The sequence below is a fragment of the Aspergillus melleus genome (assembly GCF_016097325.1).
Source record: "Aspergillus melleus strain CBS 546.65 chromosome Unknown contig1, whole genome shotgun sequence".
Taxonomy (NCBI): domain Eukaryota; kingdom Fungi; phylum Ascomycota; class Eurotiomycetes; order Eurotiales; family Aspergillaceae; genus Aspergillus; species Aspergillus melleus.
This window is the reverse complement of record NW_025763370.1, coordinates 489,556-505,222: the sequence shown is the minus strand read 5'-3', so window position 1 is coordinate 505,222 and position 15,667 is coordinate 489,556. Positions and strand designations below refer to the sequence as shown.

General features: G+C 52.7%; 6 protein-coding genes across 6 annotated transcripts; 3 read left to right on the top strand and 3 right to left on the bottom strand.

The window, feature by feature from the left end:
• Positions 1-404: 404 nt before the first annotated feature.
• On the bottom strand, positions 405-3,976 carry LDX57_000204 (uncharacterized protein; the record flags this gene model as incomplete). Its single annotated transcript, XM_046081851.1, has 3 exons — positions 405-1,062; positions 1,110-3,847; positions 3,905-3,976. 3 exons carry the CDS (start codon positions 3,974-3,976, stop codon positions 405-407), a joined length of 3,468 nt encoding a protein of 1,155 aa, XP_045937807.1.
• A 625-nt stretch (positions 3,977-4,601) lies between these two features.
• Positions 4,602-6,486, top strand: LDX57_000203 (sugar porter family MFS transporter; the record flags this gene model as incomplete). The annotated part of the gene is made up of 6 exons (XM_046081850.1): positions 4,602-4,704; positions 4,758-4,996; positions 5,057-5,161; positions 5,216-5,685; positions 5,763-6,081; positions 6,142-6,486. The coding sequence occupies 6 exons, from the start codon at positions 4,602-4,604 to the stop codon at positions 6,484-6,486; spliced, it is 1,581 nt and encodes a 526-aa protein (XP_045937806.1).
• A 901-nt stretch (positions 6,487-7,387) lies between these two features.
• LDX57_000202 (Zn(II)2Cys6 transcription factor) lies at positions 7,388-8,617 on the top strand (the record flags this gene model as incomplete). The annotated part of the gene is made up of 1 exon (XM_046081849.1): positions 7,388-8,617. One exon carries the CDS (start codon positions 7,388-7,390, stop codon positions 8,615-8,617), a length of 1,230 nt encoding a protein of 409 aa, XP_045937805.1.
• Positions 8,618-8,745: 128 nt separating this feature from the next.
• On the bottom strand, positions 8,746-10,805 carry LDX57_000201 (cytochrome P450; the record flags this gene model as incomplete). Its single annotated transcript, XM_046081848.1, has 1 exon — positions 8,746-10,805. Exon 1 carries the CDS (start codon positions 10,294-10,296, stop codon positions 8,746-8,748), a length of 1,551 nt encoding a protein of 516 aa, XP_045937804.1. The 5' UTR covers positions 10,297-10,805.
• A 446-nt stretch (positions 10,806-11,251) lies between these two features.
• Positions 11,252-11,971, bottom strand: LDX57_000200 (YdeI/OmpD-associated family protein; the record flags this gene model as incomplete). The annotated part of the gene is made up of 1 exon (XM_046081847.1): positions 11,252-11,971. The coding sequence occupies one exon, from the start codon at positions 11,969-11,971 to the stop codon at positions 11,252-11,254; it is 720 nt and encodes a 239-aa protein (XP_045937803.1).
• A 597-nt stretch (positions 11,972-12,568) lies between these two features.
• Positions 12,569-14,774, top strand: LDX57_000199 (uncharacterized protein; the record flags this gene model as incomplete). Its single annotated transcript, XM_046081846.1, has 6 exons — positions 12,569-13,143; positions 13,198-13,539; positions 13,600-13,803; positions 13,861-14,293; positions 14,365-14,430; positions 14,487-14,774. The coding sequence occupies 6 exons, from the start codon at positions 12,569-12,571 to the stop codon at positions 14,772-14,774; spliced, it is 1,908 nt and encodes a 635-aa protein (XP_045937802.1).
• Between the last annotated feature and the right edge of the window lie 893 nt (positions 14,775-15,667).

The following is a 15,667-nucleotide window of genomic DNA, read 5'->3' as shown; positions in this document are numbered from 1 at the left end:
GGGATCGGGTGAGGTAGAGAGAGATTGAATGTGTTAGAAGTTGTGATACCTCGAGGGATACGGATTGGAGTCGAAGGTTACGGTTGTATGTGCTTAGAGGTTGTCCGTCCTTTCGAATTGAAGGCCTCATAAGATGAAAAAGAAATGAGATAAGAATAGGTCCGCTATCTGTTGGAGGTCGAATTCAAGCATATTGGTAATTAAGATCATGCCGTTTATAGATAATGTCATAGGTCGTATACCAGAATCAATAGACAAGGAGATCGTTTAACGCAAGAAAGAAAACTATCATAATCTGCGGCAAACTGAATCTATCACCGAACCACAACTCCAGTAAACCGAACGAATCCATTCTCTCGGACATCCCGTCACGTAGCTCTCATTCCAAACATCCCCACTACCAGCTATACCTTCTCGGCATCGCGACTACCCTCCGCAGTAGTTTCAGCATCATCCTCGTCCTGTCCCTTCTTCTTCTTCCACGGCATCATTGCCCCTAGCCGATGCATCCCCCGACTCAGCGGCCGATAGACCATCACGACGGGCTTCCCTACAAACCTCGCAACGGCGGCGAACCAATCATCCGGGAACACGCGCACAACAATTGCCCACGGCCACGACAGCGCCGCAACCAGGATGCAAATCGCCCACTGGACACCATTGATCGGAACAATGCTGAAGGCAGTCTTTCCGACAAAGGCGATCAGGATCTGGCAGCCGACCATGAGGCAGTTGATGATTATAAAAAAGTAGTTACGGTGCAGACCCGTGAAGATGTTGAATTTGTTGTCGAGCCGTCGGTTGTTGAATTCGTTGAAGATTTGCATCCATACGAACGCATTGAACACGATCGAGCGGCGCTCCTCGTCGGGGTAGTCTAGGAATCCAGGGCCTTTGGCAAAATGCAGGATTAAGGTCACTGTGAGTTGGAAGATGGCTTGCCCGATGATCATCTTCCACATTGTGATGGAAATGAGGCGGGCGCCGCGTTTCGGGGGCTTGCGGTCGAGAATGGCTTCGGTGGGAGGGTCGGTGGCGAGAGCCAGAGCGGCGAGGGAGTCCCTAAGATTGTTAGTTACTGTCTGTTCGGATGGTTTAGTGGGTCTTACATGATCAGGTTAATCCACAGGAGTTGAACGGCTGTCAACACAGATCTCATCTCTGCGTCTGAGACGGACGAGATAAAGGTCATGAGCACGGCAGTGATGTTCACGGTGATCTGGAACTGGAGGAACTTTCTAACGGCATCGTTCACAGCTCGTCCCCACATCAGGGCTGTCAGAATGGAGGCGAAATTATCATCCATCAGCACGATCGCCGACGCTTCCTTAGCTACTTCGGTCCCTGCTATTCCCATCGAGAATCCGATATTCGCAGCCTTCAGGGCTGGTCCATCATTGGTTCCGTCGCCCGTGACGGCAACGATCTCACCCATTTCTCGCAGGCGGGTTACAAGAATCCGCTTGTCTTCCGGGGAAGAACGCGCAAGCACTTGCAGCCTGGGCAATGTCGCTGCAAACTGCTCGTCCGTCAAGGTGCGGAAATGAGGTCCTTCCATGACGACGCCGCCAGTGTAGATCCCGCAGTCTGTCGCAATGGCTTTAGCTGTCACCATGTTGTCACCGGTGACCATGCGAACTGTGACGCCGGCGTGGTGGCATTTCGCCACAGCCTCAGGAACCCCAGGTCGAATGGGATCTTGGATGCCGACGACGCCGAGGAAGGTCATGTTGTTGAGCAGCAGGGTGAGGTCCGCGGATTTGGGATCTTCAGGGCTGACACCCTCTCGCGGAGGCCAGGAGGAGAAATCCCGGTATACCAGGGAAAGAGTGCGGAGTGATTGTTTCGCGTATGTTAGAATGATGTCCTCCAGTTGCTGTCGCTCGCGTGTCTCAAGGGTATCAACACCCGATGGTTTCCAGATATCGAAGCTGTAGCCGAGCAGGATTTCAGACGCGCCTTTGACGAGGAATCGATATTGACCGTTTTCCAGTCGCACCACTACTCCCATGCACTTGCGACCGGAGTCGAAAGGCATAAGCTGGATCACCGTCGCATTCGCACGTTCTTCAGCCAGAGATCCCATTCCGAGTACATTCCGAGCAAAACCCAACAGAGCCGTCTCGGTCTTGGAGCCGACGAAGCCGGGAACCCCGTTTTCTTCGCCTTCAAAGGCTGTCGAGTTAATGGCAACCGACTCAATCAACAACCGTTTATGATCCTTAGCCATGTCAGCGGCAAAAGAGGCCGATCGTCGCTCGCTGCCGGTCTGGTTCTTATCGTCGAAGTGATCGTCTCCGAAGACGCCAGTGACAACCGTCATCCGGTTTTGAGTCAGTGTCCCAGTCTTATCGGAACAGACGGTTGTGGCATTGCCCATTGTTTCGCATGACTTCAAAACGCGCACCAGATTGTTGAGTTTGACCATGCGAGTAGTTGCGAATGCCAGCGCTAGGGTGACTGCTAGCGGAAGACCCTCCGGAACGGCAACCACGATCACCGTAATAGCTACGATCAAGATATCCGTAAATTGCGAGGCTTTCTGGGCGCCAGTTCGCGGATTGTCAGACAGCGTTCCGACGAAACGGAATAGCAGAACGAAGAAAAGCAGAATAGCAGCACTGCTACCCAGCTTCGCAATCGCCCCAGCCAAACCATCCAGTTTCTTCTGCAAAGGTGTAGGTTCCATATCCTGTCTCATCGCCATAAGAATCTTGCCGTAGCTAGAGTTCACCCCAACAGACGTCACAAGGCATGTGCCGACTCCTTCGAGGATCTTGCTACCCGAGATGATAAACGGATCCATCTCGTGCGCTTTGCTGTGCCCTTGTTCCAACATGTCCATGACATGCTGCGCACCCGTTTTCTTCAGTTGATCCGATTCGCCTGTCGCCGATGACTCGTCACATTTCACGTTATGGCCCTCGATGAAAATGCCGTCGGCGGGGACAATATCACCCGGTTCTAGATGGAGGACATCGCCGACGAGAACATCAAAGACCGAAATGCGGACGGTCTTACCGGACCGGACGACTGTGACCTCGCGATCCTCTTTCTTTGCGTTCAGGCGCACAAATGCCCGCTCTTTCTGCCAGTCGTTCAGGGAACCGACGAGCACGACGATGACTATGGCGATACAAATGGCACATCCTTCGATCCAGTCCACGGGCATGGGTTCGCCGGGTTCGTGGTGAGCGCCGAATGTTTCATAGAGGCCTAGGGCGAGGGATATGGCAGCCGCCGCTGTCAAGAGATGGAGCACCTTGTCATTGTATGCCAGCCAGACCAGTTTCCATAGCGGCGTTGCTTTCTTCTCGGGAAGGGAGTTGTTCTTGTAGACGCGGACTCGGTCGAAGAAGGGCTCAGAGGCCCCGTTGGCGGATGTCGATGTATGGTGAGAGGAAATGGCACTTTCGTTGGCGCTGAGGCCCGAGGTAGCGTCGGTGTGTAGGCCCTTGACTAATCCCGATAGTCCACCGAGAGCCACAAACGCAGGGAGCGACTTGGGGTTAAGGAGCTTGTTAAGTTGGCCGGGAGAGAATGAGAAGGGGTTATTGTCGACTTTGAAATCGTTCTCAGATCCGGGATCGGGTCGAAGGGCGCCTTCTTGTTCTTTAGATGAGAAAATACTCGACGCGGAGCTCGATGGGTCGCCTTTGCTGTCGGGGAGTTCTAGCAGCGGGCTAGCGGGCGCCATGGTACTGCCGCTCATAGCTCGGTCTCGACCGGTGTGTGTAGTATCTATAGCTGTCAGGTTGCTGAAAGACATCTGTCGCGAGGACATGCCCGAGGAAACCGTCTCGTCATGGTCGCCGTTGCTAGAGGAGGAACAGGAGCTATCGATCTCCTAGGAGACGTCAGACAAAGGCAAACGAAGCTGACAGGCAGACTTAAAGGCACCTACCGGAACCTGCACGGTAATCGCCGGGACTGACGCTTGGCCAGACGAAGTTGGCTCTTTCTCCGAGGATACCATCTTGACAGTTGATCTGATTAGATTATCATGCCGATGTAGACAGAAACAGATATCATCACGAAACCCATCGTTTGAGTTATGTATCGAGAGCTCGAAAAGCCTGGAGATCCGTGGAAAGCAGAACAGCACGGGACGAAGCGCCGTGGCCACCGCTGCACAGCCCCCTTCCATCTGCCATGGGATGGCCTGTTTACATGGCACGCCGGGCTCGGCACCGCACGAACCAGCAGCGACGAGCGGAGCGCCAAGAGAGCTCCCAAAGGCCGGCCGCGGAGCCAAGACCGCGCGTGCATAAGTGACCTGCAATGGCGGCGAGTTTATTCCTCGTCATTGTTTCGACTGAAGAACCATGTGGTTTGCAGGGGAGTATCTGTCAGAGGCAGAGAAAATGCGGGGGATGCGCGGGGTATCAGGCCCTGTGCAACGGCGATGAGTGCCGTCGTAGCGGAGAGACGGAGTATATGCCATCGATTATAGGACGGATCTCCACCGATAAAAAGCACAGCCGACTCCACAAGGCTGCCTTGTCTGGTCTTGACTTGTTTGACAGGTTAAGGCACCTGTCTGGAACATTTCCAAACTTTGCAACGATTGCCCTTTGTCTTAGCTTTTGTGGAACCTCGAGATGGGTTTCAATCTTCATGCAGATAACAGCAATGACCCCCCGGAAGTGCGTAACTGGAGGGTGCACTTCATTGCGACGGTGGTGAGCATGGGAGCCATTGCTAGTGAGTCTTATTTTGCCTGATCCGTGGATTTGTTTCTGATGGCAGATTTGCAGTGGGATACGATACAAGTGTGATCGGTGGAACTCTGGCACTGAACTCTTTTCGCAGAGACTTCGGTCTCATTCGTGTTTCTGACCATGCGACCGACACTTTGGAAGGAAATATTGTCTCCACATTCCAGGCCGGCTGCTTCTTCGGATCTTTGCTCACGTTCCCGCTTGCCGAACGCTTTGGACGCAAGATGGCCATTGTCATGGCTATCTTGGTCTTCTGTGTGGGCGGCAGCTTGATGGTCTGTACCAGCATCACGAGAAATCCACCCTTGAACGAAGACTGACTTGCTCTTATCAAGACCGCTGCCTCTGGTCATCTCGGCATGATCTATACCGGTCGGGTAATTGCAGGACTCGGAATCGGTTCGGTGTCGCTGCAGGTTCCAGTGTATATTGCGGAGACAGTAAGAATAGTTGTTCATTTCTCGCATGTCGAATAACACTAACCAGAATTCCAGTCACCACCCTCCATCCGCGGCCGCCTTGTGGGTATTTTCGAGATCTGTTCCCAAGGAGGCGGAATGTGCGGCTTCTGGATCAACTACATCGTCAATCGTACAATTTCCGCCTCTAAGATGGCTCAGTGGCAGGTTCCTCTAGGTCTTCAACTTTTGCCGGGCGCTCTGCTCCTACTCGGTATCTTCTGGTGTCCAGAGACGCCTCGGTGGTACGCCAAGCAAGATAGATGGGATGATGCAGAGAAGAGCTTGGTCTGGATCCGCAAGCTAGACCGCCAACACCCCTTCATTCAGGAAGAGCTGCACCAGATCCGGGAGCAAATCCAAATCGGCATGCCTCCCCCAGGGATCAGGCACAGTCCGATGTACTTTGTCCAACGGCTCTGGCAAAAGGGCACCCGCAACCGAATCGGGATCGGTCTTTTGTTGATGGCATTTCAGAACTTGACTGGTGTTAACATCATTACCTAGTAAGCAGGGTCTGTTCTTTTGTTGCAGAGAAGATCAAGGCAGTTTGCCAGAGTATATTGTTAACTCGGCCGCGAAGCTACTCCCCGCGCATCTTCGAGACCCTGGGCATTACGGGAACCGACACCAAGCTCTTCGCTACCGGATTTTACGGAGTCGCAAAGACCCTCGGAATGGTGATATTCAGCGTGTGGCTGGTCGAGAAAGTCGGTCGCCGCAGCGGTTTGATCTGGGGCGCATTCATTGGCAGCTTGCCGATGTGGTATATCGGTGGTTATGTCTTCAAGGCGGATCCCACCGCAGCTGCCGCAGCTGGAAGAACCGAACCAAATGCAGCAGGATACATTGCCATGGTCTGTGTGTATCTGTACGGTTTGATTTACTGCGCGACCTGGCAGGTAAGACAGTCGACTCCCTGATTGATTTCACGAGCTGATCATTCTTCTTTCTTCGGTCAGGGCATCACCTGGGTTATTTGCTCTGAGATCTTTCCCATCGATATTCGCATGCTCTGCGTGGCCATCACGACAGCCGATCAGTGGCTGTGGTCGTTCATCATTAGCCGTACGACGCCCTACATGATCACCTCACTCGGGTACGGCACGTATTTCTTCTTCGGATCGCTCATGATCTGTATGGGTATCTGGGCCTATTTCTTTATCCCGGAGACCAAAGGAAAGACGCTGGAGGAGATGGAGGCATTATTCGGTGCTCCGAGCAGCGTTGACCGAGGGCTGACTGAATACGGCGAGGAGGTCAAGGAGAAGAGTGGGGCGGTGGCAACTCATGTAGAGAGAGTGTGAAAGACTGAATCCAATTGAGATAGTATAGGACACAGTTGTTGTACAGCAGATGAAGATGATAGTTGAAAGCAGGGAGAGAGGAGGAAGAGACGGACTGTGGAGAAAGGGAATCCCGAGAAATGCTGATGCCTGATCCTCGAGGCCGCCGAGCCGCGGGGGACCGTGACAGCGATGCCCTAACCCTGAGCCCTGAATATAAGAACAGACATGGAGCAGTCAATTCATTTCTCCGTCTGGATTCTATTCTTCTCCATCTCTTAATTCGAGTCCCTGTACTCCAATCTTCTCCCCATTTCAGATCGCCAAGTCCACCCCGCAATCCGCATTCGCGTGACATGGCACCCTTTCCATCCAGCATGCCTTTGGGCTCGCTCAATGGCACCACAAATGAATGACGATCGGATAATTGTCCGTTCTCGACAGCTTCCGATCATCATGTTCAGACCTAGATACCCCTACCAAGCGGACCCCTCGCCGTTGCTCCGGGTACGGCATGAGCATCCCATTGGATTTGCGTCGGCAAGCGGGCCTTGGAGTGGTAAATCGGCGGTGGCAGTGCTCTTGTCGCCGCTGTGCGGGGCATCGCTGGCCCATCAGACTATAAGCTTGCGAATACCGGCCCAGGAATGCGGAATACCTGCTGCGGTCAGAGTTTAAAAAATTTTTGAACTGGTTCTCTTTGTTCCTGGTCCTGTGGCTGTGGACTTTTGTGGTCGGGCATTTTTCTAGCCCCCGCTCACCCATCCTACCACCTACCTATCCCGTCCGTCCTGACCCCTGAAACCAGATGCACTGATGGTATGCTCGGAGTTTCAAAACCTGGCTTCTCTGGTGACGGATCCCGGTGCGTCCCTTCCGCTCCGTCTAGCCATGCAAAAGAAACATCCCCGGCTCTGCAATCATGAATGTCTCGCCCACGTCGCCCAAGTCTCATCCGCACAGGATTGAGCGACGGAGAACGGCAGGCGAATCGAGCGCGGGGGGCTGGGCTGCGCGACCGAAGCCAGTGGCTACAGCCTGCGAGCGATGCCGGAGGAGAAAGATCAGATGTGATGGTGAAACGCCGTGCGCGACCTGTCGACGATTCTCGATTGCTTGTGTGCGACCGCGCAAGAATGGCGGCGAGACCCAGGAGGCGCTGGAGCAGCGTGTTCGGCAGCTTGAGGCGCAGATTTTTGAGCTTAGTACGGGCTTTGTGTCGGCTGCCCAGTCTCAGTTTCCCGTGGCACGAGGCGTGGGCTATCAATCACCAGCCAGAAGGGCGTCTCCCATGCCTTTGACACTGAATACTCAGCTCGGAGACGTTAGGCAAGACGCCGAGAACATAGCCGGCGATGGCCCGTTTGAACACCCTCTTGGCGATTTCGGTCCCCCGGGTTTAGACATCCCTCGTATAGAGGTCGTCGATTGTGCTGAATTCTCGCCGACCTCGTTAACGCCTACCCCGTCTTTGCCATCCGCCGGATCGGTGGCGTCCAGTCCCATGTCGGGAACTCTAGACGCCGGCCTCATTGCACCTCACTTCGGCTTGGCCCTGTCGCCGCCGATGTCGACTTGTCCGTCGCCCAGCTACGATTCGCTCCCGTATCTCTCGCCCACTAGCTTAGCCGAGTCGTCTACCTCCCGCCGGTCCTCGGTCTCGTCACTCGGTCTGGACATGGGCTGGGGAGGGCCAGATATCACGATATCCGATAGCCCGGACGATGACCTAGCATTCAACGCATGCGCACCCCTGCCTTCCGATGCGCAGCCTATTACTGTCCCTACGAGATTCGAAGCCGAGACGTTGCTGGAGCTGTTCTTCGAGAAAACACAAACCTTCGGGTACCCGGTTGACCAGGGCCGTTTTCGCGCGTTCCTCGACATAATCGATGGCTCGAATGAAGGATCGCTTGGGCCCGGCAATCCACAACATGTCCCGATGGCGCGTTTCCATGTCTACATGGCTATGGCGATTGGTCTGCGATTCAAGACGGATGGTCGTGCGACAGAAAGTCGGCTACTAGAGAATTGTTATCATCTTGCGCTGGATCAGATCCGGTCGCCTCAGTTCTGGAGTCAGCCGTTGGCTGGGGAGGCTGCGATGCTGATGGCTTTGTTTGCAAGGGCGAGTCAGGATAGCATTTGTTGATAGCATTAAACTCTTTGAATGAATGTTCAAGGGCATATTGTATACCTATAGTGTTCATGCACTAGGTTTGAATGACATTTTTTAATCTCATCTCAGATACACGATTTCCATGAAGACAAATTTCTAGATCATTCCTTCGCTCGCAATTCCAACCCCACAGCTTTCTGATTTTCCTTGACAACATTCATAAGAACTGTCAGATTCTTCTCTGCGCCCTCCCACTCCCTCTCAATCACCGCCTGGGCATGCGGCCGAGGCTCAAAAACCGCATCAAATGGTTCCGGCATCGAGACAAACCCCGATCCAAACGCCATATCATCCACCTTCTCGGGGTTGCCGTTAGATCCCTTCTTTAGCTGCACATTATAAGCCCACAGAATCCGCGCGATGAGCAGGTATAGTGAATTCATGGCGATGTGGCGCCCGGTACACACGCGACGTCCGTAGCCGAACCAGTTCGTGAAACCGTCCTCAGTTCGACCGAGCCATCTTTCCGGATAGAACTCGTCGGGTTTCTCAAAATGAGCCTCGTTCATGGTCATGGACCAGAAGAGTGGGATGACGGTGGCGCCTTTCGGGATGCGATAGCCCATGTACGTATCGTCTCGCTGCGTGGCGTGGGGAAAGCCGCCGGGAACCATGGGTTTCCAGCGCAGAGTCTCCTCCACAATGGCACTGATGTACGGGAGATTATCCCGGTCCGAAAAGTCAGGGAGTCTGTCTGGTCCAATCACGCGGTCGAGCTCTTCCTGTGCAACGGAGATGAAGCGGGGCCGTGTCACGGCAGCCAGGACGAAGATCTGCATCACGGCCGACGTGGTTTCCATGCCAGCGTTGGCCAGGATTCCGAGATCGTAGGCTAGCTCGATTGGAGGCATGACCTGTGCCTGTTTGGAATTAGAGAACTCCTTGGTCCAGTTCCATGGTTCGTTGGTGAGTGCGCGGTTCATATTGCGCATGTGTTGGCCGGCCTCGATGTTGAAGAATCGCTCGGCTTCTTTCTTCCATGGGGCGAGTGGTTCCGGCAGTTTGTTGAGGATCGGAACTGCATCCACTATCCAAGTTCCTGGTCGACCGGCGTAAACGAAGTTGCTGAGGATTTCACGAGCGGAGTGAATTTCCGGCTCGTCTCCGGTTTCCAGCCGGAACCCGTAGGTCAATGCATAAACAAGACTTACGCTGTATCGCTCAATAATCTTGTGGAAATCGTTTGATTTGAGAAAGTCACGGAGGAGCTGCTTGCTCTCCAGGTCCTGGAGGGGCAGGTACGTAGACGATGCTCGAGGGCTTAATACGGGCGCTTCCATACGTTGGTGCAGTCGGTAGCGATCGTCGTAATTGCGCACCAGGAGATGCATGCCTTTGGTCAAGTTGTCGCCGGCCATGACCATTCGTGGTCGGTCGCTGTATACGCTGCCTCTTTTGTCCAGCAGTTCACGGGCGATGGCGGCATCGGCGATCATGATCATTGTTTGTCGTCCAAATTGGGCGCTCCAGATAGGCCCATACTTCTTGCTCCAGTCGTCGAAGGTGCGCCAAGGGAGCACTTGGGGGACTTGATGAATATTGCCGACGAATGGGAGTCTTCGAGGACCAGGGGGTAGTCCACGGTCGCGTTTGTACTCATACAGAAGACGGAGAATGACGACTCCGGCCAAGGTACTGAGAATGATACCCATGGTGTTGTTCAGCAGGTGCAGTCGGTCGACAAGAGACGGAGAGCTTGAGAGCCGACATGGGACCCCCAGTGCATTCTCGCTTGTTTATGACCAGAAGGGCATTGGCCGATAGAAGGTAGGCCGGAAATCAGGTCATTAATCTATTTGGCTGCACTCCACATGAAACACGGCACACCTGCTATCGTAGACTGTCCTTTAGCTCATCTTCCCCTCATATCAAGGACCTAAGCGAAGGAACAATATGCATGGGTGCAATCACGTTGTGGGGCCATATCCCCCAGTGACGTTGACTAGTCAAGGATACAACTTTCATTGGAGCTTCTGCACAAGCTGAAGGTCAGACCGTTGACGCTAAGATGATCCCTGTAAATCTGCATTAGGGGCAGACTGTCGGCGGCAAAAATCACTCGGTTTTCCTCTCTATGCACCTTAGTCCGATGGAATGCAACATTTTAATTGTTTGGCAAAGTGTGAAAGTTGATCCAGAGTGCAAGTCTTTCATAAGAGCAGAGCACCAGTCGGTACATGCTTCTCCATTACAATGGAGATGTCTCTGTTTTGGCATAGAAAATGAATCCTCCACTTTGAACCCACATTCTCCACTGCCGATCATGGGCGATCGGTGAGCCGTAGCACTCCGTACAGCTTATCGTGCACGTTCTGGCCTTTTGTGGTGAAGCCACAACCAAGCCATTCTGCTAAATTTCTTGAAACCACAGCTTGGAGCCGATATAGAAGCACCACACACGGGAAGATGGCTTTGCCCATGTACCACATTAATTTAAGGTCACCCAAAAGAACATTCATCTCCTAACACAGTTTCGAGTTCATGGGTCAGATGAATCCTTGATGCGTATTGTCCGTTCCGTTAGGTCATACTTGAATCCCTGTGTGACGCGGACGGAAAAGGTCCATGTTTCTATCCAGTGTCCTAAGGCGAAACTGCAGTTGCAAATCACTTCCGATTGCGAAGTCCAGCACGTCGAGCCTGCCTTGCCTCACCATCAGGAACAGAAATCTCTTTCTTGAATTCCTCGCTTCCTTCTTCTACATCAGCCCTGGCTTTCCGCTTCTGCGTCGGCTTTGTTGATTCCCCAGGCTTCTTTCCCTCCGCCAGCATCTGCACCAATGACTCGATTCGCTTGGTTCGCGCTTTCGGAGACGCAGTCTCTACCCGCCACAGAACCGCATACCGATCGGTCTTATTCAACCCCTCAAAGAACTTCGCCGCAGCAGGGTCCGCAGCCAACGCGGCAGCAAGGTCATCGGGGACTGTCATCGTAGCAGGCCCACTGTAAGCGCGGGCCCACCGGCCATCCTTCTTCGCAGCCTCGACGACAGCCAATCCCGCGGGTCGCATCTTGCCCTCGTCGATCAAGCGTCCCACAGTCTGCACGTTCTTCTGCGACCAGATACTCTTCGCTCGACGGGGCGTGTATCGCACTAGCCACCAATCCTTGTCGAACGGGTTGGCTCGTCCGTCGATCCAGCCGAAGCATAGCGCCACTTCGACGGCCTCCGCGGCGGAGACTGATGGAATGCCTGATGCTTTCTTGGCAAGTTTGATGTAGAACCCTGGGGCGGTGGAATGCTCGCGCTCGAGAAAGGATTCGAGATCCTTGGCGGATGAAAAGGGGTGGGTTGGAAGGTCGGATGGTGGTGGCTTGACTGACATTCTGGAGATACTCCGGTCTAAAGGGGTTTGTTGGCAGGTTTGAGGGAATGTTATTCTTCGTGTTGTTGTTGTTGGCAGGAGAGTCGAGGCGCGCTTTGTCAGCAGCCTGAGGCAACGGCGAGGATGCCTAGGCGCCGAGACTCGCCAGAGGGGGGAAATCCTCATTGTTTTGACAATGGCGAGAATGGTCATTGAGATGTTAGTGTGTATTCTGACAGAGCACGTAGACAGCACGCTGTGTTGTCAACCTACAAATATATCGAGGGGAGAAATCGAAGGACAGCGCTCGGCCAGCTTTATTTTGGGACCATGACTAACAGTACCAGCCAACCTTTCCCTTTTTGCTGGACTTATTGGTCTATTTGCCTGGCAATGCCTGTTCAAGTCGAGTACTGCACATAGTGAATGAAATCGAATTTTACTAGGATCAATCTCACATCCTCTCAGAATCAACAGAACCAAGGCCCGCTCCACCTGTGAGGCCTGTCCACGTGTCGCTGGGTGCCCTGGCCCAAAGCCTTCATCGGGCCTTAAATCTGCGTTTTGCGAGGAATTGAGCAACCCAAGTTCTTCCACACTCCTTGTCTCTCGGAATTTATGGAAGCGACCGGGGCTGCGTCTGCGATACTTGGAATCGCTACGACTGGGGCCCAATGCTCCATCAAGCTACTCACCTTTGCCGGCCATGTCAAGTCCGCAGAGGAGGAAATTACGCATCTCGCCGAGGATGTGTCCTTGAACGCGAGCATATTGCAGCAGCTTGGCGATTTGGTCAAAGATGGCGAGGGGAATGAGCAAGCCAGGTTTGGCGGCAGTAACGACGGCCATGATGAGAGGGAGAGCCTAGTCGCGGATATCCACGATGCCAGATACGACGAGTCGAAGAAGGGGATCTTCAACGCGGTCGGACTTGCGACTGTTATGAAACTTGCCGAGCGATGCAGGGCGATTTTTGATACACTCGATGAAGCCATACAGCGAGCGACTGCGCAGTCCGGTTCAACCTCCCGAACGCCGGGACAGGTCACACTTGGCCGGCTGGCGATGTTAAGATGGCCCTTGCTGAGGCCGGAGACGGAGGCTGTGCGATGTCAGCTGAGAGATATCATAGGGACGTTGATGTTTATGCTGCAACTTGGCATGTTGCGTTGTTTGAGGAGAATGGCAGAAGGGTAAAGCTTGGTCACCATGTGCATGTAATTGTTGGCTAACCTCCGTATTCATAGCGGACCAAATAAGCACGCCTGCAGTTTTTCTCGCTTATCTAAAGCTGATCAAGAGCTACTTGTTATGTCCATTATCACGACGTACCAGAAGCAACAGGCAGCGATACGCCCATCAAGCGAGGACACGCGAGTGAACGACACACCCAGCTCTGTCATAGAATTGAATGGTTTGCGGCCGGGAAGAGAGACCAGAGCCAATAATCAGCATTCCGTGAAGAACAAGCCTAGTCGACTGTTTGGGTTCTGCAGGAGGCTTTTCCATCCAACATCAAACGAGATGGCAGCGGATCAAGCAAGTGACAAGAGCAATTCTGGTCAAAACTCGGTAAGAGACACGCCGCTGTATGTGAATTCACCCGACCACACCTGAACTCCGGAATCTCTATTAACCTCTAATGACAGTGAATCAAGTTATTCAAGCGAAGGGTCGCATGTCCGACCTCTCCAGGTGGAAGAGCAGAGCTTCGCGTCTCCACCGGAAGCCCAGTCATGCGCCGATTATCAGGATGGCACAATCGCGTTTATCAACGAGGCCAAAGCCAATGTGCAGTATTTATCTTCGCCCGAAAAGGAACCCGTTCGGTCGGAGTTTCAACAACAAACAGAGTAAGATTCGCCAACACCGAAAGGCTTAATTTCCTTCGTTGTCTGACTTTGCCGAAGAATACTCCCTCAGAAAGACTGCCTTGAAGTACGCGTCTTCTCTCCCGTCGCCTGCGTCAAAGATCGCAAGATCCATATAGAATACATCCATCGAGTCATCCATATTTCTCAGGAAGCAGCCCAATGGCAGTTAGAGGCGTGGAGATCCACTTCTACCGATACCGTTCTCAGTCGCCTTCTCGCGCTAACCACGTGCGAACATGAGGCACTAAAATCACAACCATTTGCAGCAAACGACAATTCAAATTTTGACTACAAAACCCTTGAGTGGCTCCATTTGGGTGATACTCTTCCCCTTATCGACGATGTGGCACATGTTTGGGCGAGGAGTATAACTGCGGTGGTTAAAGTAAGTCGCGAGTCACAGGGCAAGAGAAGAGATGTCGGTCAGGGAGAGAGGGAACAAGGTGAAAGAGTCGATACGTGGACTAAAGTCAGTTCAATACTTTATAGCAGCGAGGATGGCGTCCTACCCTCGAATACCTGCTAACATCTTGTGCTCAGGTACCCCGACAGTATCTGCATCCTGAGACATTGAATCACTACAACTTGCCTTGGATGGAAGATGAGGTAAATTCGTTCACTTCCGCTTTCAGTTCCCTCACTAACTCAAAAACCACCTACAGCACGATTCGGACTGTGTTCTAGTTAAGCGGTTTATCTCACAAGCCCTCCAGGAGGAGCTATTCGCCCATACCCGGCGCGTTCACAGAGAACCGCTTGGTGTCCTTTGCCCATGGCAAAAAGCGGAAAAGGTCGTGAAGTCGAAGAGGAAGCAGAAATCCTCGAACTCTGAGGATACGGGGATTGGTCCTACGTCAAATCCAGATATTATCTCACAGTCTAACATCAATATCCGGGGAAACGTGGAAAATATAGTAGATGAACTTCTAGCTCGGTATACAAATGCATGATTCATTTATTTCTAATATGTACCTTAGGGTAAATCTTAAAAGGTGCCTTAAGCAAACGGCAGAATGCTTGGTAATTTGCCTCAGGCATCCGAGCGCCAACATGATCAACTAGCTAAGAGGGAGCAGGCCATGTTTATACCAACAGATTCACAGCTAACTTCAAGTTAATGAAATATTCTTCTTTGTACGGAGGAACGCAATTGCCGTTGGCCAAGATTTGGCGGATTGCTCAAAGCACCTGACAGTTCCATTCACCAGAATTCCCTCTCACCTTTACATTCACTTTCTTCCCCAGTTGTCCAGTCCCTTCGATTGATCGATATGGTCTAGTCTCACCAGCTGACCCACAGCAGGCCTGGCTCCTACTGAGCAGACAGTCAGTCTCTCTTCATCACCTTCATAGGAATCAGGCAAGAACCCTGCACGTCGCTGGGTTACCTTCATCTGTCAGGTCCATTCGTCTGTTTGCCAGTTCATCCTCTCCACAGACTACAGATCATCATGGCAGCCCTGTCAGAGCTACCGACCGAAATTCTCATCCACATCTTTTCGTTCCTCTCTGTCTCTGACCTCATGAGCGTGTCAAAAGTCTGTCGATCCTTTTGCGAGGTTATACGGAAGTACGGTGACATCAAAAATAGGAAGAAATACCGTTGGACTCGCTTCCACTCTCAAAACGATATCTACAAGGCTTCCGCTTTGTTGATGTCCATATTGCAAAATCCACATCTCGGACACTATGTCCGGGGCGTGGACATGATGTGCCCAGATCAATATTGCGGCGGATTGCGCACTATGAAAACATTGTTGAGCGTTGACGATTGCTGCCAACTGAGGAGTCTTGCGCGTGCTGCTGGTTTTTTGGCCCAAGAGCAAGACCAAATGATGCAAGT